The sequence below is a fragment of the Watersipora subatra genome, chromosome 1 (genome assembly GCF_963576615.1).
Source record: "Watersipora subatra chromosome 1, tzWatSuba1.1, whole genome shotgun sequence".
NCBI classification, from domain to species: domain Eukaryota; kingdom Metazoa; phylum Bryozoa; class Gymnolaemata; order Cheilostomatida; family Watersiporidae; genus Watersipora; species Watersipora subatra.
Genome location: NC_088708.1, coordinates 51,537,509 through 51,561,213, shown reverse-complemented (window position 1 = coordinate 51,561,213; position 23,705 = coordinate 51,537,509). Strand labels below are relative to the sequence as shown.

The 23,705-nt window shown below is 35.4% G+C and overlaps 1 protein-coding gene across 1 annotated transcript in view; it reads right to left on the bottom strand.

The window, feature by feature from the left end:
* The window catches only part of LOC137388623 (FYVE, RhoGEF and PH domain-containing protein 6-like), a 47,174-nt gene that overhangs the window by 6,683 nt on the left and 16,786 nt on the right, over window positions 1-23,705 (bottom strand). Inside the window, exons 6-15 of the mRNA XM_068075101.1 lie at window positions 20,202-20,358; window positions 17,609-17,696; window positions 15,967-16,017; window positions 15,341-15,399; window positions 10,463-10,534; window positions 10,217-10,285; window positions 8,633-8,716; window positions 7,913-8,063; window positions 1,999-2,162; window positions 565-664 (exon numbers count right to left, since the gene is read on the bottom strand). Of these exons, the coding sequence (XP_067931202.1) occupies window positions 565-664; window positions 1,999-2,162; window positions 7,913-8,063; window positions 8,633-8,716; window positions 10,217-10,285; window positions 10,463-10,534; window positions 15,341-15,399; window positions 15,967-16,017; window positions 17,609-17,696; window positions 20,202-20,358 (995 nt within the window). The remainder of the gene's footprint in view (window positions 1-564; window positions 665-1,998; window positions 2,163-7,912; window positions 8,064-8,632; window positions 8,717-10,216; window positions 10,286-10,462; window positions 10,535-15,340; window positions 15,400-15,966; window positions 16,018-17,608; window positions 17,697-20,201; window positions 20,359-23,705) is intronic.

The window sequence follows — 23,705 nt, the reverse complement described above, 5'->3', positions numbered from 1 at the left end:
TACAGTTCACGAACTCAGATAATGATCTTTGTCTGAGGCTTTTCTGGAACACCCCAAGTCTGCAAGTCTGCAAGTCTTGCATGCTTAAAGGTTGACTTACAACAAAATTCACATTACAGTTATTTAGCATCAAAAGATTCACCATGTCTTACTCTGTTGTGTTGTAGGTGCAAAATATGTGGAAATAAGAGCTCAAAAACGAAAAGCCGCCGTAGATTGGAATCTGTTTATTTCCACAATGAAAATGATTGACAATAATAATATATTACATTAACTTTTACGAAGTCAAGTTTTTAAACCATGGAAAAAAGGTTTCACATGGTCACCTTGAAAATGCATGAATAGTCTCAACATGATAGATCTAGAAACCAGTGGTGTCATCTTGGCAATGTCTGTAAATTTTCTATAATCTTAGATCGAGATCTACCTGACCCCAACCTAATATTAGGGTAGATCTTACGCTAACCAACTACGACTTTACAAACTATAACTTCAAACTTTGCCTTGGTATTGAAACCAGTTACTAAACCTGAACAGTACCAGAAATATTAGTTATTAAGATACCTGAACGGAGTGCCTTATAACATGATCTACAACACCTCTCAGCCTTATACTCGAGATACTTGAGAGGAGCCCTGTAGACTGAGCACACTCCGCACACCACCTGTCAAGTCAAAACATTGACTAAAATTAACTAATATAAATCAAAATATGTCGAGAGAAAACGATTCATAAGAACCAGCCAACCTGCTGAAGGTGTTACTGAGTTATAGCGAGGTGAAAAAATCTGTCAACACCATGTTATGTATATAGGTGCAGAAAATATCTACTCTCTCAGCAAGGTGGCTGTAACTATCAAATTAAAAGACACATGTTTCAAATGGTCTTGCTAGCTAGAAGCTGGCGACTGTATAAAAAAACTCGGCTGCACAACACTGTCAATAGTGACGAAGATGTTCATCAGTAAATACAGTAGCCACACCTATGGCGTAAAACTATTATAACGGAAATCCCACATAACATTGAAAAATTATGTAGTTTTTGTTTCGCATTACATAAGAATATAAGAAATTCCATATCAAGTAAAGCGTGAAGTCGGTGCAAGTTTTCAAATTCGATTTGAATGGTATAGTTTTCTCCCTTGCCGCACGTGGGAGAAAAAACGACATATAATGGTATCTACTATTATATATACCATTAGCCTAGTGAACTGGTGCGCAGTGAAAGAGAGAGAGATCACCGATAAAGCACAGTGAATAAGTAGCTGCACAATTGTTCAGAAGTACTCGGAGGCAGTCAATTGGTGCAGGCATTAGTGCGTCGATACACCAAGCTGAAGGTCACGAGTCGGAGTCTTATTAAAGGCAATCTTTTATCCTAACCTCTAACACTGGTGACCGATTGACGGACATACATATTGACGGATGGACAGACAAACACAGTTCCTATTATAGTACAAACATGCTTCTGCTTTAGTTTATTTTAGACATATACAATATTGTTATTATTTTTTCCTCGGCAGCAGAGACTTTCTGTAGAAAAGTGAAAATTGATTTTAATTGACATTGAAGGTGATACCTCCCCTTAACTTGGTGTAAAATTTCGACAATCGTTGACCTGAAACTGAGTGAAAGCAATAAGGAAATGAGGAAAGTTGCCAAAACAAACCCATCATAAAACTGTTACTGTACAGTCATTAAATTGAAAAGTCAAGTCTAGTTTTTTCCTCGGTGAAGGGACAAAGGAGTGAGTTTAAGAAGATCTTAGAATAGATCAGGGAAGTGACATGCATTCTATTGTTAACGTAACGAAAAATACCTATAGCGTAAAGGTTTCCAGCGGATTATTTACGTTGTATGAGCGTCTACTGTACGGTGACATATGCTAGATGCTTCAACACAGTAATTAGCTACAAGCAGTCACCCAATGAAGATAACACCATCAGAAAAAGAAATATGAGTTGGAAGACTGAGAGGTGAATAAATGAAATGTACATACAGAGCCACAAGCTCTACAGTGATGCCTTCTGTTGGTGAAGCTGAAGGAGGCGCTGCAGACCATACACATGGTAACTTTTTTGTCTGCCACCCAAACAGGAGCCAGCTCGCCGAGCTTGCATTGCTTGCTGTCAGTACTCGCCACGAGACCCTTGTTATAAGTACCTGTTAGAAACAAAACAACGACTACACTTCAAATGCCGTGACACCCGAAAGCCAAATACAAAAAAGAGCATGGCTATTATTGTGATGAGGTCTCTTTGACAAATATGCAATGTGAAAAACTGCGGTAAATAAAATAATCTCATCAGAAGTAACTTTTAAATACTTGAAACTGTTGTTTCACGAGCATATTGAGAGCTGAGTTTAAGTAAGTGTTTGAAGAGACACAGATGCTCATATGACAACAGTCAACTCACAAATTATTGAGTCATTAGACTAGATTTCAAAATCTCCCTATAAAACTTTCTTAAACCAGTAAAAAATGTTCAATAAATCACTTGATAGTGCTTTATTCCTTTCATATTTGGCAATGAGAAGACGACTACAAAAATATCTCTTGCAGCATCTGAATAAATAAAATACAACACCATTACTTATTTTAACACTAAAACAAAGGCTCTTTAGGTTTAACTTTACGAATTTTAGCAATATAAAAAAATGAATAAAAATGAAAATTTTATCATCCCCTGTTCTACATTGTTATTACATCAAACCAAAGTTCTTTTAAGCTTACTATTGCTAGAAGGAGACAATTGCTAGCGATGTCAATAAGAACTATAAGCGTCCCTATTCGGTCGGTCTCTTTGCTACTATAGACGTCACAGTTGCACTTTCGCTTGATTAAAGCATTTTAACAGCGATCCAGTTTTGCCAATTTTAATATTGAAACAAGCTGACAGTCAGATTACCTCAAACCTCGAAAACAATCATAAATGATAGAACTAGAAATTCCACTGTCATACAGCCCACGACCAAAGAGATGGCCAGAGATATTGGCAAAAAAATAAAGGGTACTGATGGTTGAGAAATGCAATATTAGCAATCAAATGGCTCTGCAGTGCAATAGGATAACTGCAGTGGTAGCTGTAATGTACTGGGTGTGGGTGTTATTATATACAACAATAAGCAATAATGAATGGAAAAGATGTTTATATTTTCACCCTGCAATAGGAGAAATGCAATATTGGCCAATATTAGAAGTAAAATGCACTGATATTCTTAGAATAATCAATTTTATTAATATAGTAATAATAGAAAACCAATACACAATTTTGTTTACATTTCAAAACGTCATAGGTAGCAATATCGAGAAGTTGTGGTATTTATATACGGTAGGTTTTTAGAAAATTTATTTAAAAAGTGTTTGGTCATGACAAACAACAACAATGAAAGGAAAATATTACACGTTTATATCTCTCCCTTGCAATAGGAGAAATGCAATGTTGGCCAATATTATAAGTAAAATGCACTGATATTATTAAAATAACCAATATTGTTAATATAGTAATACAGCAATAATAGAAAACCTATGAGCGTTCACGCGTCTCGAAGATTTCTGCAAACTGCAGCAAAATAAAAGCTGTTATAAAAGTGTTATAAAGCTGTAGGCCTAATTTACTGTAATGTATGTAATTCAACAACAATAAAGAAATATGTTTATTATAACTCTGAAATGCAAAATTAGAAGTAAAATGGCAAGCTACTGTGTACTATACACAGTTTGAAAGTTGGTTGCGTTGAATGTAGAATGGTTTTGATAAGCAATCTTTAACAGAAAGCGAGTAGGAGCATTCCCGCGTATAAAACTGTAGCTAAATAAAAAATGTTCTCGTCATGAAGGGGCGTTGTAGTTCGGCCCTAGCTTGTACATAAGTCGTGAAGAATTTCGGCTAACGTTTTAAATAATGAAACCTTCGGTGATTGGACAAAAAACATAGACTGATAAACGGTGTACCACAATTTCGTACATGTAAATCGGTCTACGCCTCAAACGGTCTACGTCTATTACAAAAAACCTTCGAATAAATTCGATTACAAGTAAACAACACCATAGACTGGTGAAATGAGCACGGTTTTCTCGTGAAATACGCACTACTAAATAGTTCTACAATCGGTTGCACGGCTTTATTGGCGTTTCAATTTTCGGTCTTAACTTTTATTAAACCGAGCTTTTCAAGCTTTTTGTGACAATTTTCGTTCAAATTAATCTGTCTATTTGTGTATAATCCGATCAGATGGGTAAGTTTTAAGATATTATCGAAGTTTTACAAAGACTTGGTAACATATTTAAATAGGTTTAAATGCGTTTTGTATCGTTATTATACTTTAACGACTTTACATTCCGATGCTTAAATTTGTTGATGAAATTTCTTGACTAGGGTTCGTCTCATTGTTGATGAATAATTTTCGTAAGTTGTGTGCACATGCATTTATCATAAAAATTCCCACACTTCCGCTCTGCTCGTGTGGTCGTGGGAAAATATTTTTCCGATAAAATCTACTTAAATCTTGTGCATGTTCATCTTTAATGATTTGCTTAGCTATTTTGCTACCGTAAGCCGATATATCGGCTTTCGTGGTAATTCAAGTACAGCCCGTAAGCCGATATGTCGGCTTTTCAATATGGTTTCACTTTTCTTTTAATTATAAAACCTATGCAATAGTTAGACAAATCAAAATTGGTCTCCAATGAAACAACCTTGTTGCCAATCACTTGCTATCAATAGAAAAAATTTTGGCTAAATATTTTCAACAATTCGCGGTGATAAAAGTACCAACCGTAAAACGATATATCGGCCTATCAATAGGGTTTCACTTTTCTTTTCATTACGAAGCCTACACATTAGCTAGACCAATCAAAAATTGTCTCGAGCAAAACAACTTTGTTGCCAATCACATGCACTTAAACAAATTTTTTTGGTTCAATGATTCCCTTTCTAATTACTTTTCAAAACGGCAAAACCAGATCTTTATCGTCTTGGCAAGGAAAAACACACCGCGCTCGTTCACCGCAAATGAAACGTTGACCATTGTACGAGGGTAGAATTCACTTTGTACTTATCTTGTAGGAAATTTTGGTTTAAATAAGATGCATTTTACAGTAAAATGATATATGTTTTTATTCTAGAGATATTGTTTAAATACTAGCAGTATACATGTATCAGCTTTTCGAAAAATCCGTGTTATTAATTCGGGCAGAATATTCATTCGGTAGGATTTTAATGCAGTAGTGAAAGAGTAAAGGTTGACTTGCAACAAAATTCACATTAGAGTTATTTGGTATCAAAAGATTCACCATGTCTTACTCTGCTGTGTTGTAGGTGCAAAATGTGTGGAAATGTGATTACAAGCTCCTAAAAGCTCAAAAACAGTTAATCGCCACCATCACAAAACCACCGTAGATTAGAATCTCTTTCCGAAACGGCTCCAATGGGACGTAGTTGTACTAGATGGCTTTTGTTTACACTTTCACGCAACCTCATTTGTCGAAATATTTTCACAAATATACTCCATGCATTCAATAGAACCATGTCTATTGTTCTTGCGCGTCTATTTTATTGTCATTGTAATGCTGTCACTTGCAGCGCTGATATCTGATAACTTAACGTAAAAATTTGTTTAACTTTTTAACCTTAGCTTGAAGGAGTACATATGATTGTCTGATAATCATGACAAGCCCGTTGGTCACCTGTGATAATCGAAAATCGCTACAAAAATTATTTGCGAAGTATTGAGTCACATGATCAGATTACGACTAGTCGACTAGACCAAGTCAAACAAAACTGTAAAGTAGCGAACATCTATATTTGATACGGGGTCTTCGGTACAACCCAAAGTGTTTGTCATAAACTAATGCTACGACAAGTTTTATATTGAGCCTTTTATTGGCCTTTCAATTCACGTGAGAACATCACGTGACCAGACAATAATCAAATGTAATAACAACATCAGAGAAAACTGATTCCAATCTACGAGGGGCGATCGTAAAGTTCCAGGAATTGCCTCAGTACACAAAAACCGTTAATCGTAATCACTTAATTTAAACTGTCCCCTTCAAAGTAATCGCCTGAGCTTGCTATGCACTTGTCCCATCTGTGTTTCCACTGATCCATGCAATGCTGGAAATCACTTTCCGTAAGGCTTCGGAGTTGTCTCGTCACATTTTCTTGAATAGTTGGTATGTCGTCAAATCTTTCACCTTTCATTGTCAATTTGACTTTGGGGAATAGGTAGAAGTCACATGGTGCTAAATCAGGTGAATAAGGGGGATGGTTAAGCACATTCACCTTATTTTTTGCCAAATACTGACGTACCATCAATGAGGTGTGAGCCGGAGCATTGTCATGGTGTAGGTACCAGTCACCTGAGAGCCACAAATCTCGACGTTTCCTTCTGATACTGTCTCTAAGTCTTATCAGAATGTCTTTGTACACATGCTGATTCACAGTTTGACCATGTGGCAGAAATTCAGAGTGTACTACACCTCTAATGTCGAAAAATGTTATCAGCAGCGTTTTTACATTTGAGCGAGACATTCTAGCTTTTTTAGGCCTAGGAGAGCCAGGGGATTTCCATTGAGAACTTTGTGATTTGGTCTCTGGGTCATAACCATAGATCCAACTTTCATCCCCAGTCACAACTTTTGAAATAAAGTCAGGATCTTGTGTTAAAGCATCTTTTAGTTCGATACAACAGCTAACTCTTTTTTCTTTTTGGTCGTCAGTGAGCAGTTTGAATATCATCTTTGCAGAGATCCTTCTCATGCCTAAATCTTCAGTGAGAATAAGATGACATGTACCATAAGAAAGCCCACTTTCTGCTGATATTTCCCGTATAGTCAATCGCCTATCTCCCATCACCTGCTGCCTCACAAGGTCTGTGGCAGTTGTGGTCCTTGAAGTTGCCTGTCTGCCCATGCGGTCATCATCTTTAGTACTTGTTTTTCTCTCTCTAAATCTTTTGTGCCATTCATAACAGGCTGTTTTCTTAAGGGCAGAGTCTCCATAAGCTGTCCGTAAAATTTGGAGCGTCTCAGCACCGGACTTTCCAAGTTTTACTCAAAATTTTACACAAACGCGTTGCTCTTCTACTTCATTCATTTTCAAAAAATCCGACAAACGATAAAAAATGACCTTGACATTACCTACTATAACTTCATTGCGGGTGCTCTGACAAGCGTAAAACTTTGGCTATGGGGAAATCCCGTGCTGCTTAGCAACATGGAACAATCAAAACAACTGCACATGGTCTTATATTTGACTAGGAAAACGATTCCGGGAACTTTATGATCACCCTTCATACGACGGCTTTTTTGTTTTTGAGCTTTTATGAGCTTTTCCACGTATTTGGCACCTACAACACAACAGAGTAAGACATGGTAAATCTTTTTATACCAAGTAGCTGTGATGTGAATTTTGTTGCGAGTCAACCTTCAAGTGGAATCATTGGCATAGTCAAAGAATTAAAAAGCAGAGCAGCGTTGCAGACAAATGGCATAATGAATTTCAATGACCCATATGCCTAACCTGAATGAAAAATTCCCAGAAAGCGCTAAAAGTAATCGGCAGTCACTAAAAAAATTTCACTTCTCTGGTTCTAGGCCTTTGATGGAACTCTTGCTTAAATCTGATTTATAGCAACAATATCCTCGCTAAAAACTCAGGAAGCAGCCATTCAGCAAACCTGAGACAGATTTTGTTTACTTGGCAACACTATGAAAATGTTGGTGAACTGCAACTAAAAGTTCACTAAGGAACGCGGTGCAGCTGAGCAGAGGAGATAAAGATCTCAAACTATGCCTTTGTACAACCGTTTTTGCCAGCACCAGAACAAATTGGTCATCAACCCAAACCCTTGCTTCTAATTGACACATAAATTATCTAAGTACAACATTATCTAACATATTCGCTTACGGATTTTACTTTCTCTCTCATCTATAGTTTCCTTGAGGATTGCTACCCAATCATTACAGTCCTCAACGGTGAAGGCAACAGCAAGGAAGGATCGCTTCTTTGTGATTATTTCAAACTCCTTTTGAAAGTCGTTGTGCACCCTTTTTTTAGCCTAAAATAAGATCCATAGTGCTGTTAGAGCAAAGGCTAGCATGATCTCCACAACATAATCACAAAAGTTAAACTACATGAGAGCAACTATGAGTTGTAGAGTGTACTCCTCCAAAGGCTACATAAATAAAGCTTGAGATAGTAAATTTGTTTGCCATTTCAACATAAAATGTTTAACACTACTTTGACAGGGACATATGTCACCTTTTTGATATGCTGCTGTTTTTTCGGTCAAAAACTTTAAAATAAATAATCTTTTAGCTCTAGACAAATCCCAAATACAAATCAAGTTACAGTAGGTAGGAACGGTTTCAAAACTTAACCAAATTTGTTACAAATGACTGCATTTTGAGCGTCAAAAATTACAGGTGACCAACTTAATCCCTTCAATACATCTATGATAGCGATACATCTATGAACATCAACAAAGCTAGAACCTAATTATTCTAATGCTGGCTAGGTTGGCTAATACCAACTAAAGCATTAACAGCAAAACTTATCAGTAACGCTAGCAAGTTAAAAGCAGTTTAGACTTCTAGAATTGTCTGTACATACGAAAGGAGAAAATACCTGCATGTTTAATACTGGTAGAACATACTTGATCTTGTAATGTCCTGGTGGCTGTGGAGTTGTGATCACCAGGTAATCATTAAACTGTAAACATCATCAAAGCAATTTTCATCTATAGAGAAATAAACGAGTCTCTGTTCGTCATTCGTATGTCCAGTTACAGCGATAAAGTTTTAGGACCAAAAACCGCTTCGTACTGGAATTGAACTCAGAAATCTCGGGTCTGCAGACAGGCATACTATCAACTACACCACACACTGGAATAATGATGCACGTACTTATTACACCAGTTAAATTACGCAAGCTTAAAGCGCTTGCGATAATACTATTGGTTACTACTAGCATGCTTGAAGATCATGATTGTATGAGAGATCATGACATGTAATGTAACGATTATAAGCACAACTATAAGCACAGATCTTAATTTAGTAGAGATTTAGACTAGCTTAAGTTACTAGCTTAAGTTACTCAAATTCATTGGATAAAGAAACTTGGCCAATGACAACTCCAGTAACCGATTATTGCATATAAGCTGTTTTTTATTACCCAGACAATGCCGGTCATTTATCTAGTTACAACACAATATACAGAACCTGATGTGGACATGGTATCAAGATTATAAATTTGAGTGAATTGAACAAAACATAATTTAATAATAACTGATTACGTTGTGTGTAGCATCCCTAAGCAAAACCTCAAATTAATGCCCTTAACATTAACTAGAAAACTCAGTCAAACTATCTTATTGATTATAGTATAAGTAACTGGCTGTAAGTCTGGCCTAGGATTTCTTTAATATACAATGAAATAGTCTGCAGCTGGGTGTTTATGATGCTAGTTTTCAGGAACCAAACGAATTCAACCACACAAAATTTGGCGACCTTACGTAAGGCGCTGAGCATATGCAGGACATGTTAAGATGAAACTGGCCAAAAATGTGGAAACGCGTGGTATTTACACAGACTAACAGACACACAATTGCTATTGACTAGTATTATTAATATAGATACGCTAAGTGTTTGTAGATTAAGTTTGGATGAATGGTAAAAATTTCACAATTTACAATTAATTTAATAAAATCCAATGACATAAGTCTACCTGTTACTAGAATATTCGTGTTCACATATTATTTAAGAATTTTCCCATCATCAATGTGCACTTTTTATCTGAACTTAAAATCTCCAAGCGGTTAAAAGCTGCTTCAAATATCGACTAAGACTATCGATACGACTATTGATGCGTACCGATTATCGATACGACTATCGATACGATAATCGATACAACTACCGATATGAATATTGACACAACTACCGATACGACTATTAATACGAATATTGATGCAGCTATTGATATGAATATTGATATGACTGTTGACACGACTATTGATACGACTATTGATACAACTATTGATGCTACTATTGATACGGCTATCGATACGACTATCGATACGACTATCGATGCGACTAATGATACGACTACTGATATGACTAACTATACAACTATTGATACAACTAGTGATACGATTATTAGTACATTACTATTGCATGTCTCACACCATATGAGTAAATAGAAGAGAAGCCTTACAAGAAACAGATGCCGAGATTGGAGCTCTTTTCTTGACTGCTTATAAACATCTCCTCTTCGCACAAGCACCTAGAAAATATCGAGTGAATGCGATGTAATAGTATGTAAACATTACGCTGCAAAGATAAAATAGAATCAAAGGAGCAACGAAAAGATTGTCTCCTAAAATCGCAAACATTGCATATAAAGAAGCAAAAACCTAAAAAATGACAAAAAAGAGTGAAGTATAAAAAGGTGTTGACTCACCCTGGATGGTTCAATGACTGTAAAATCTCCAATGAGAAGACTCTGCAGCTCCAGAAGGCTCTGCAAGGAATCCTGCAAGAGAAGGACTTATCAGGTTTGTCTACACCATCAATATCTTTAATGTTTTTTACGGGGCAGCATAAAAAGGGCTTTTTATAAGAGGAACACATCCAAACTTGATGTCAGCAGAAAAAGGAATATTCTTGTTTGAGACAGCCGTTTGACCTCATCAAACCGGGTTACCATGAGACACCTCAGCACAGAAAGTCAGTATTAAACACAACTGCTCAACCTGTACCTATAGTTCTGTTGCTTTGTGCAAAACATGTAGGGCAACATTGAAACTATCTGAATAAGTTTGTGACTCTGACTGCACAGCCAGAATCCTATTATCAACTTGACAACAATGTTGGCACATTCCCAAAAAGACAACATAAGTCTGACCAAGTAGTAAGCTATTTTGATATGACTAAAAGGAATAGTTTACATGCAGGTAAAGTTGAGCAGGTAAAGTTGAGCCAACAATGAATTAGTTTTAGGTTACAATAAAGCGCAACGAATAAAAGCAGTAGGGAAAAGGGAAAGAAACTAGAAATGACATAGGCTCTGCCATTTCTGCTAAATACGAATATTCAAGTTTGAGGACAATGATGCAAGTTATATACAGGAATGTAAGATGGCCTCTACAGGTTTTTATCCCTTTATTGGAGTCATAATGGAGCTTCAACCAACAGCAATGATGTCCTGATAAATATTCAATCTCCTAAACGCAATGCCAGTAAGCATAATTACTTTCTCAACAATACACCCAATCATACTCCAAGGACATAATATGACTCATGAAACATGCACCCACAGTGTAGGCATGTGACTAGCTTTATGATAGTTCATGACCTTTAATGACTACACCAATTGATATGCACACAAAGCAAGCACAATCCTCGAAACTTGCAGCCTCTACAGCTAAAAACTGAAAAACATCAGTTATTTTCATATTTTTAGAGCAGCTACATGCAGAATATTTTACATGCATGATTTTGGTAATATTGAAATAATTTCAAATTCAAATAATAATATTCAAATGAAAACAACAGAAACTTTAGTAATATTAGTAGGAGAGTAACACGTGCTGCAGGACGTTCAAAATTGAAATGAATCAAATCAAATGTTTAATGTTGCCTTGACTTCTTTCAATATATAAAGCAGGTTGTTCTCTTATTTACATGGAGTTGACAAAAAACTGTCAAACTTGGCAAAAACCTGGCAGAAATGTGTCAAGCAGGCGAGTATAAACATAATAATTTTACAGAATTAGTTTTCACTGCCAACTAAAATACAAATTAGCCTTTCCCTCACCACAAATTCTTACAATGTAATGCATAATTATTAATTAATTAATATGAATTCACTAATTTGTATTAATATTTATAATTTAATTCATGATTAAATTAATGTAATTATATAAATAATTATATAATATTGCATTGACAGATGCGATATATATGGTGCTATGTTGTATTGAAAGATAGTGGCCTGCAATAAACATACCTTCTTTAGGAAATTGTTTTGACAAAAATTGTGATAACAACAAACTCATAATTACTTTGGTAGTAGGATTTATAATCTTTGTAGATATCAATCCATCTTAAACAAAGCTCTTTAAAATCCTCTGATGAAAGAGGATGGCATGGTAATAATGATATTAGTAATACTGCGTTCTTATTAGTCAGCTGAGTATATTGTTAGCGGCATTATGATAATGACAATCGATTGACTTGTAGCACTGCTCCTGGGCAAGCTTGACAAACTGCAAAAAGGTTCCATGAGGAAACTACTCCCTATTACAATTAAGTCATTCAAACTGTAATGAGTTTCACCAAAGGTGCAAACTTTGTTGCTATTATATATTTTGATTTTCTTTAATTTTTCAGTATTCATATTAATACGTAACCCGGATTCTTTTAGACAAGACTTCAAGTGAAGGGTTCACATTTGAATTAAAGTTAAATGCCAGCACTAGTTCAAGGACACTCCTCTAAAAATATCTTTCAACTATAAAGACTCTGCTCCAGTTACTCTACTCCAGTTTTCACATAGCATTTTATTATGGGTTTATCTTTTGCTATATTATTTATGGTGCACATATTTATTATAACCTAGCTTCAAAATATGTCACAAATGGTTCATTTTTGTTGTAAAAAGGAGCATTCCGACTAATTGCAAATCTACATCACATTCCAGCATATCTTATTCCATCGAATGATTTTCCAGATCTTTGCATTTTCTTATTTAACTTATGCTGAATGTTTATTTTACATCAATTGAAGGTTTCAATATCTTCCATGGTTTTACAACCATGAAAGAGAGTTTTTTCTAATTTTTCTTACATGACAGTTACCAGTAAACAATTCATTTCAACTTGTGATAATAAAATTGCATGTAACCTTTCACAATTATTTTAAAAATATCATTGCTAGCTACTTTAACAATCTTCCACCTAAAACCCGTTCTTTTAGCAGAGAAAAATATTTTAAATGCTATATGCTAAATTTTATATGCTATATACCATTTATTTGATTTTATTGATTCTTTGTTGCCTTTTGTTTTATGATTCTTGTATGGCATAATTTGGAAAACATTTCTGTATAAAATGAAATTATTGCCAAAAAAGTATTGTGTATATATATATATATATATATATATATATATATATATATATATATATATATATATATATATATATATATATATATATATATATATATATATATATATATATATATATATATATTACTTTTCTGCTGTTTTTTCATATACCGATATTTTATGACTAGAAGAATATCGCTAGTGAAATAATAGGAACACCAATAGTTGACAACATGCATACTTACTTCTTTACATAGATAAAGAATTGCTTCAAGTACACAAGCAACAGTTGTAGACGAAACACTGAATCAGCTAGAGTGTAGTCAGCTTACGAGGTAAAACAGGAGAAATTTAAAAACTGACAAGTAATAACTCTTGCTAAATCTTTGATCAAAAGAGATAAGAAGTATACATAAAATTAGTAGTTTCAGGTCTTACTTGTATAAATTTTTCTTTTTGCATTTACGACACCACATGACAACACCTTTCTTTTTGTTATATATATTTTTGTACCACCATACATAAAACAGTTTTATATACATGCTTATGGACTTCCCCAATAAAACTAAATAAATGTATATACACACATATGTACACATATACCGTAAAACCTCTAATTGAGCGTCACCTCTATTTGAATGCCACCTTTATTTAACCCCCACCACGAAAGAAGGGTTGAAAAATAGAGCGCCACCCTCTATTTGAACGCCACCTCCATTTGACCGTCACTTTGATTATCTTTGATCTTTATAAACCCATAATATCATGTGATCAGTAGAAAAGTGTCCACAAAATTGTATTAATAATGAATCGTTTACATTGTCCTAAGCTAAAGCTTTTAGCATTTTTTCATTTAAACTATGAAATCAACACCATAGAAATAATCAATAACGGTCTCAGGCTAATAGTAGTTCCTTGTTTAACGCGGTCTTTCTACTTCGAAGTAGCCTAAATACATGTATATAAAAACGGTTTAAATTTACGATGGTAGATTAACTTTGAAAGCAGCAGCCATAGGAATAATTACTGTCTCAGGCTAATAGTAGCTATTTATTCAACGCGGTTTTGATACTTCGAAGTGGCCTACATATATAAAAAACGATTTACAAGTTTTGGACCAAAGGTTACGTTTAGCAAGCAAAACTTTTACGCGTTGCATTTGTGCTAAATGCAGCGCTTTAAAGTTTTGCTTTGCCAAAAAATTGTGTGAACGCTAATATCGACTAGTTCAGCAGTGCAAGATAAAAATTGAGATCAGAAGACCTTGTGGAAAGTATTGGAGAACCAGGAGATGTTAGTTCCATTGAGAACAACGATCAGAACGCAGCTATCCGAGCAAAGATGGAAATTATTTTGTTTTAAAAACGTTAATGTTTGTTTCTGCATGTAATATAAGTGTGGTTCATTTATGTCACTTGTCCATGAATATATATTTGTAGCATTTGGTAGATTATCATTATATAACTTATAAATTTGCAAATTTATAGCATATTATTTGATAGCATCATTGCGGTAATCTGATCATAAACTTGATCGACACTCGTAACTCCTGTTCTATTGCACATGAAAAGCTAGTTTTAGCTGCAAACTGTAGCAAACATATCACTGGGTGCACTGAGTTTTCTGCCATATTGCAATATTACTGCTCACGCAAAAGCATGCAGCAAGAGTTCAAACTGTTTTAAGAAGAAATTACTCCGACAAAAAATAGTTGTCTGCTCTATAAACATCACTGTGAAATGCATAGACTTGATTCCTGTTACACGTGAAGACATTTGCTTCATGGGAAAATTTACTATTACTGTAAGAGTAAAAATGATTTAAACTTGAAGCATTGTGCTTTCAGAAGGTCATTTTGTGGTTGTTAACTCACATTTTTGGCAGCTCTGAAAAAAATTGAATGAAAAATGTTAAAAACTGTTAAAAAATGTTAAAAAATCAAATCAAACGTTTAATGTTGCCTTGAGTTCTTTCAATATATAAAGCGGGCAGTTTTTCCATTTACATGAAATCGACAAAAAACTGTTCAAACCGTGGCACAAATGTATCAAGCAGCCAAATACAAACCTGTAACTTTACGAAGTCAGATGGCATTGCCAACTAAATTACAAGGTCTAATTATAAACACGTAGTATGCAGCCAATGAAATTAGAGAAAAATTGTACTGAAATATCTTTGACAATGCAGTATACATACACTATTACATACATATATACATATATATATACATACATTTAACTTCATCGCCTCATTAGCATGATCCGCAGCCTTGCTCACTATCTCCAAAGCCTCTAGAAAAAAGATAACATCGATTCAAATCATACAAATGTACTGTTTAGTCGCTGAAATAATTATATAATGTCATAGCATCTCACATAGAATGACCATGAGAAGCTAGACATGATCAAAACAAAACATATTGAAATTTAATAAACATTTGTTTGAAAAATTATGGTAAAGCATAAAACAAGCGCTAGCAGTATGAGGATAGAATAGTGTTTAGTTGCTTGTACAGTTTATATGTTCAATAGGTTATGATGCTACCCATCGAGAGCATGCCTTTAGATTCACAAGATGCTAGCCTATGTGAGAAATCCTAAATGAAACACAGGTGTGATATCAGATGAGTCCTACGATAGCGGATAGATGATTACACACATATGAGCAGCGCTAGATGAGTAGCAGTTTCACGTCTGTCAGCGAACAGCTTAACAATCAAATTTATATAAAAATTTATCAGTTAAATCGATCAGTTAATGTTAATCAGTTAACAGTCGATCGACCAATGAATGTAGCAAGGTCAAGAGGCTGACCAATGGCAGATGAAAAAGAGTTGTATGTCAAAGAAAAATACTTACTGTTCACGTCGCCATGATCTGGTGAGTCACTTGGTAAATTTTTCTTGTATTCTGGCAATAAAGAATGCATTCAATCATCAAACGTACCCGTGGATCACATTTATATACAGATATGGCCGTCACTATTCTTAAATTAATGGGATAATGGGATGACATGTAAGTACAAGTTCTGCAAGAGGGAAGAGTCCATCAATGTGTTATAAGAAGCTATCTGGTCTCTGCTTGCCTCTGATTGGTTAGTATATGAGAAGATAAGATAAAAAGGTCCAATATAACAAGATAACAATGGTTTCTATATTTCCGTGAGGGACGGTTGAAAAATAGAGTGTCATGGCCTTCAAATAGAGGTTTTACAGTAACTGACTATAAAACAGTCAGAGTATCAAACATTTGTTGGTATGATGAAAGCAGTTCTCTCATTGTACAAGAGTTATTGATTAAACAGGCATTGTAGAATGAACAATGTTGTATTTAATTCAATTTATTCATTGTTTATTGAACATGTTGCACATGCACAGCGTATGGACTTGAACCGCTGACTAACTCCTATTACATCATAATATGTGATTGGAGTCAGCCAAATTGTGCACCCGGTGGCACGGTCTTCTAATAGACTCAGAGCCACTTATGACTCATCCCTTAATCTCCTGACCACTGCTAAACTTTGCCCTTTAGCTGATACGCAGGCTGCACGCTGTCATCCCTGCATCGCTTAGTTGTTACTGATGATGCTCTTGTCAGCAGAAATTCACTACCTAATCCATAGACCTATTACCTATACAGTATAGTAAATAAGTCTATTAACTAATACATAGACCTATTACCTATACAGTATAGTTAACAAGTCTATTAACTAATCCATAGACCTATTACCTATACAGTATAGTTAATAGGTCTATTAACTAATCCATAGACCTATTAACTATACAGTATAGTTAATAGATCTATCACCTAATCATTTGCTTTATCTGGACAATAAATAAAATAGATGATTTATTTTAGGGGCTGCTGTGAAAAATCACTATTTATGACCATGTTTCCCAGTCTGCAGCATCAAGGGAATTCTATCAATCCTGTCTTTGTAATCTATTTTTCAGTGTTCTTTACCAAGTTGGATACTAATGAATAAACTTATCTGTTAACAGATATTTGAGATGTGCGCGTTGTCTTTTACAATAAAATATTTTACATTGACTGCGAGATTACAAGAACGCTACAATTTTCAGTGATTCTCAAAAGCTTTTATTGTTACTTTAATTGAAAGATAAACAAGATCAAGTATAGGCCTGGCGATGCAGAAGACAAACGATTAGAAAATAGAGATGGTGATACGTGTACGTAGCGTAATTCACTTTGACTCAATGAAATTTACGCAAACTAAATTTTTATAATGTTACGTTATTGTTTTAATATCTACCTCTAGTCTCTTTAATATCATTATAAAACAGGGATGGGTTAAGAAGCTTTCAGTGCCATATGATGGAAATTACTTCAGGTCTGGAGTAAAATATTTACATCGAGGTGGACGTCAGCTTGAAATGACTCACGTTTCACTGTAGAGGTAAAAATCAGGATATCTCAAACATGCTGAGTCAGCGTATATCTACAACGCTACAGCCATGAAATTTTACAGTAGGCATACCTGTAAGAAGGAGACGATATTGAGTAATGCGCTGTACAGGCTTGAGCATAAAATGTCGAATCTGAAGGTCACGACATCGTTCAGATTTCTGCAAAAAATTACGGTTTCAAAATAAATTATTTAAACCCAATACATAGAAAAAAGCGTATAAGTGTTTAAAGCACACACTGGTACAGGTACAAAATTGTGCACGTTGCAAGGATAACGTTGTAACAACACCGCAAGTACTAGAAGGATGCCGAATCTATGATTTTATATCTAGCAGTGACAGCTTGTTGCTAGCTGTTTCATAGCCTCTTAGATTAAGAGCCACACTCATAAAACAAGCATTGTTGGACTAGTTTTTTGCTTCTCTAACACTACGTGGATCAAGGTCAAAGTCACTAACAAGAATTGTTTGTGCCACAAGATTTCACAAGCTTTGCTTTAGACTTTCAGCATCAAAAAGATGAAGAAACAAGCAAACCAGTTAGACTGATGCCCTTAGGGAAAACTGTCAAGTGAACCAAACATTATGATCACAGGCTATATTTAAACACGAATTGGCTAACCACTTCTAATAAATTAGCAGTAAGCAAGCTGAAGCATGGTGTTTCGTTCATATTCAATCAGACAACCCGCAGGGCTGTGTCTAAGAGGCTGGTTATCAAGAACCGAATAGTTTCGAAACCAAATACTTTAGCTACATGCCAAACATATTTAGTGACTTGATGGAAGGCAGGGCAAAAAATGTGGAAACACTTGCGGGCTAACACACGCACAAACGCCTGGACACGCCCACGTACGCAATGACAAAGTTAGATCTATAAATATAGACTCTGGCTGATTAAATGTACGAATAATATACGGTTGAAGTTACGGTAAATATATTAGGACTACAACAGATCATACCTCAATGTAAATAGATGAGGACCACCATACATTATACCTCAATGTAAATAGATGAGGACCACCACGCATCAGACCTCGATGTAAATAAATGAGGAACACCACACACCATACCTCAATGTAAATAGATGAGGAACACCACACATCATACCTCAATGTAAATAGATGAGGACCACCATACATTATACCTCAATGTAAATAGATGAGGAACACCATACATCATACCTCAATGTAAATAGATGAGGACCACCACACATCCTACCTCAATGTCAACAGATGAAGACCAACACACATCATACCTCAATGTAAATAGATGAGGACCACCATACATCATACCTCAATGTAAATAGATGAGGACCACCACACATCCTACCTCAATGTAAACAGATGAGGACCACCACACATCATACCTCAATGTAAATAGATGAGGACCACCAAATATCCTACCTCAATGTAAATAGATGAGGACCACCACACATCATACCTCAATGTAAACAGATGAGGACCACCACACATCATACCTCAATGTATATAGATGAAGACCACCACACATCCTACCTCAATGTAAATAGATGAGGACCACCACACATCATACCTCAATGTAAATAGATGAGAACCACCATACATCATACCTCAATGTAAATAGATGAAGACCACCACACATTATACCTCAATGTAAATAGATGAAGACACCCACACATCTTACCTCAATGTGAACAGATGAGGACCACCACGCATCAGACCTCGATGTAAATAAATGAGGAACACCACATATCATACCTCAATGTAAATAGATGATGACCACCACACATCCTACCTCAATGTAAATAGATGAGGGCCACCACACAGAATACCTCAATGTAAATAGATGAGGAACACCACACATCATACCTCAATGTAAATAGATGAGGACCACCACACATCATACCTCAATGTAAATAGATGAAGACCACCACACATCATACCTCAATGTAAATAGATGAGGACCACCATACATTATACCTAAATTTAAATAGATGAAGACCACCATACATCATACCTCAAAGTAAATAGATGAGGACCACCATACATCATACCTCAATGTAAATAGATGAGGACCACCATACATCATACCTCAATGTAAATAGATGAAGACCACCATACATTATACCTCAATGTAAATAGATGAAAACCACCATACATCATACCTCAAAGTAAATAGATGAGGACCACCATACATCATACCTCAATGTAAATAGATGAGGACCACCACGCATCAGACCTCGATGTAAATAAATGAGGAACACCACACACCATACCTCAATGTAAATAGATGAGGAACACCACACATCATACCTCAATGTAAATAGATGAGGACCACCACACATCATACCTCAATGTAAATAGATGAGGACCACCACATATCATACCTCAATGTAAATAGATGAGGACCATCATACATCATACCTCAATGTGAACAGATGAGGACCGCCACACATCATACCTCAATGTAAACAAATGAGGACCACCACACATCATACCTCAATGTAAATAGATGAAGACCACCACACATTATACCTCAATGTAAATAGATGAAGACACCCACACATCTTACCTCAATGTGAACAGATGAGGACCACCACACATCATACCTCAATGTAAACAGATGAGGACCACCATACATCATACCTTAATGTAAACAGATGAGGACTACCACACATCATACCTCAAAATCGTTGAGAGCTTCAGCAAACTCCGGATAATTCTTAATGGCATTTTCTAGTTCATTGATCATGTTCTCGTAATCCCTCGAGTAGGTCGCGTACATCTGCAAGAAGCTCCCCTTGCGCACAAACACATCGGCAATCCTTGGATCCGTGTCCCTATTGCGCAAGAACAATAGCATTTACTAAGAAATGGAAACATTTTAACAAACTGTTTCTGGAATAGTACTTTCTGCTTTAATGATAAAATAATACAATTTGATTAGTATTCCAAACTGGTGAACCATTCGGACGGTACACCATATTTGGGTAATCATATAGTTATTAACGGTTTGAGCAAAATCAAAATCTATGCCTACGATAGAGAGAGAAGTTGAAATGAGCTGAGCTTATGAGATTTCCAAAAAAGTCGTGACAGGAGTCGTCGGCTGATACAACTCACTACACACGAACATTTACCGATAGGGCGCAAGCAATTACTGATTGCGCACAAACATTTACCAATTGCGCACAACCATTTACTGACTGCGCACAACCATTTACTGATTGCGCGTGCCGCAAGCATTTACCGATCACATACGGACATTTACCGAATGCGCTCAAGCAATTACCGATCACATACGGACAATTACCGATTGCGCACCTTTTATCGAACTGTTTTTGGAATGCTTCAGAAAAATTATCTCAGATGAACTCTCATTGGCTATCGTTACTCTGTCTCATCCAATGGCAACCCATGAAGCATAGGTAATCAACTAGCACATTGATCAAAAAATGCTTTGCACTTTTTTCAATTATATATGTACATATATGACAGAAAATTATACGTCGATATATATATATATATATATTTATAAATCTTAGTGTTTGTTTGTCATTTGTAGTTCGTGTGTCTAGGTATAGCGCGTTTTTAGAAAAAAATCCATTTCGCAATGAAATTGCACTCGAAACCTCCAGTTCTGCCAACAGGCATTCTATCCATTACATTATGCATCCAACTGGGCAGTGTATTCTTGAATAATTGTGCAAATCATATTTATTACACCTGTCAATCTCTAAAGCGATTAGTTAAAATAGCCCACTTCATGCTACAACTAGCAGGCTTGAAGATCATGATTGTGTGAGAGATCAACAACACATTGTTTTTAATGCTGGCTTCAGAGAGACAGCCACGGCTCTTATTTTTAGTAAATATTCACACTAGCTCAAGTTCCGCAAATTCATTGAGTAAAAAAACCTGGCCAACTAAAAATAAATTTTTGATGTCATAACTTTTTTATTACTTGTACAACGCCGGGCATTCAACTAGCATATCAATATATCTAGGTACAAAAAAAATGCTATGAGTCCATTTTTATAAAGTCAGCTTTCCGATAATTTATCTATTGTAAAGGCAGCATAATGACAGCATATACACTCCCAAGAAGCAAAATGAAAAATTAGGTTGAAGAATAACACAATATAATTTTTAAACTGTTGAAGTACCCCCAAGCTTTGCCATCACACAAATGAAAACTTATAAGCAAATTCCTTCATAGATGGTAGTTTAAAACTTGGCTATCTGGCTTAGAAAAAGTGCACTCCTATCATCTTTGGTAACCCCAATATTGGCAACATTTAAGAAAGTCATGCCGACTATCATCACCAGAAGCAATGAGCTGATCAACAAAATATTTGTTAAGAATTCACGAAGTCATCTTCAAAACAAAAAACAAATAAAATTCCATAGAAGCATGCTACAAAGTTGCTAATAGTTGCCAAGTCGACAAGAATTGTTCTATACTATCGCCTCACAGAGCGCTTAAAAGAAATTGGTATAATCATTTGTTTTGCATTCCACTAAAACCAGTATTAATTTACAAATCATTAGAGTAAATGAGCTATGGCATTGCTGATAATGAAGTACCCTGGGATATACCCGTGGAAATTACTTTGTGTGTAACTGTGTATCCAAAAAATATTCACTGGGCTTTGACCTTTGTTAGATCTAAGCAGTTAGTTGAAAAGTAATAATATGCACTATGATGAGACCAGGCCACTGTGTAGTAAGCTACCTTGATAGTTCGATTAATGTTATTGGTCGATGAGCTACCTTTCATGACACAAATGTGATTGATAAATGGTCCATGGACTGGTATTATATCCAAAAAGATTGATGAGCGCTGAATTAATACAATCGTAGAGATACAATTTTGAACACAGATCCTGTAAACAACATATTTTTCATGGAAGTCAGCTTTAAAATATCAATCCAATGATCACCAAAAAGTAGCCTGAGTATTACAACACAAAAAGCATGGCCATGAGAAAGTAACAAGATGCTTTTTAAGTGAAGAAACACAAAATAGAAGCAATTTCAGAACTTTGCTATGTATGCCTACCACCGGCCTTGACATAGCTCCTGCATTTATTACTTTGACTATTATTAGCGTGTAGAATGAGATATCACAGTCGGATGAAAAAGGGTGGATATCGTCAAATGTCATGAACCAACTGAAATATCACAATTTTAGGTATAAAAAATCCATCTTTCAAAAAATCGACTTAGTTTTAGTCATGGACAACGACGAAGCGCTTGTAAACGAAGGCCAATATTTTAGCACAAAGTCCACAGCTATGAAATATCGCGACACACTACTGACTCAACTCAATATTCAGCCCATCTTTTTTCTAAAGAGCTTCACAACTAAATGTATTTTCACCATAACAAAATTGTGTTACCAGGTCTATATTACAAACAATGCATTTGAATATGTGGGTTAGTTCACTGAGTTGAGGAAATCAAATTAATGTTTTACAAGGATGAGTTATTTGCTTGATGGGCTTGTCATAAACTTTTCAAGTAAAAAACTATTAATACATGTATTCAATTCCCAAACTCAATCTATGATCTTTGTGTCCACTTGTTCCGGCCTGACTTTAAAAAGCTCCGGCAGTTTTACAAAGTTTTTGGAAATGACAAGCCCTTCATTAAAAGCCCTTCATCTTCCCTCTTCTCGGAAGATAACCCGCATTATGTAGCCGTTACATAATGCAGGTTATCTTCAATACATTGCTCAATTGAGTTACATTGTAATTCAATTGAGCAATATATCGCCTGGAGTTGGTATTCTTAAAAAGCAAGAATACCAACTTTAAGTAAGAATGCTTTACAGATAGTCTTCTTCACACTAGCCGGAGTTGCCAGTATTGTCAAGTGAATTATTGCTAAAGGACATTTAGCGTGAAGAAACTTTCCTGTATCAAATTATATATGTACTAGTTATAGCAAATAGCCTATCTTTGCAGCTACTGTCAGCTTAATGACCGTAGCTGACAAAGGTAAGTAGCTGCAAAGATAAGTACATGCATAGCTATTTTCTATAATTAGTATATGCGTATGTCATTAATATTATAAAATATTATAAATAAACATAAATATTATCGTCCAGTCAACCTCCTGTATTGTCAAAAAAGGTAACCTACCAAGATTGGGTAAAGGTTACAGTTTCCATCAGTATGAAACC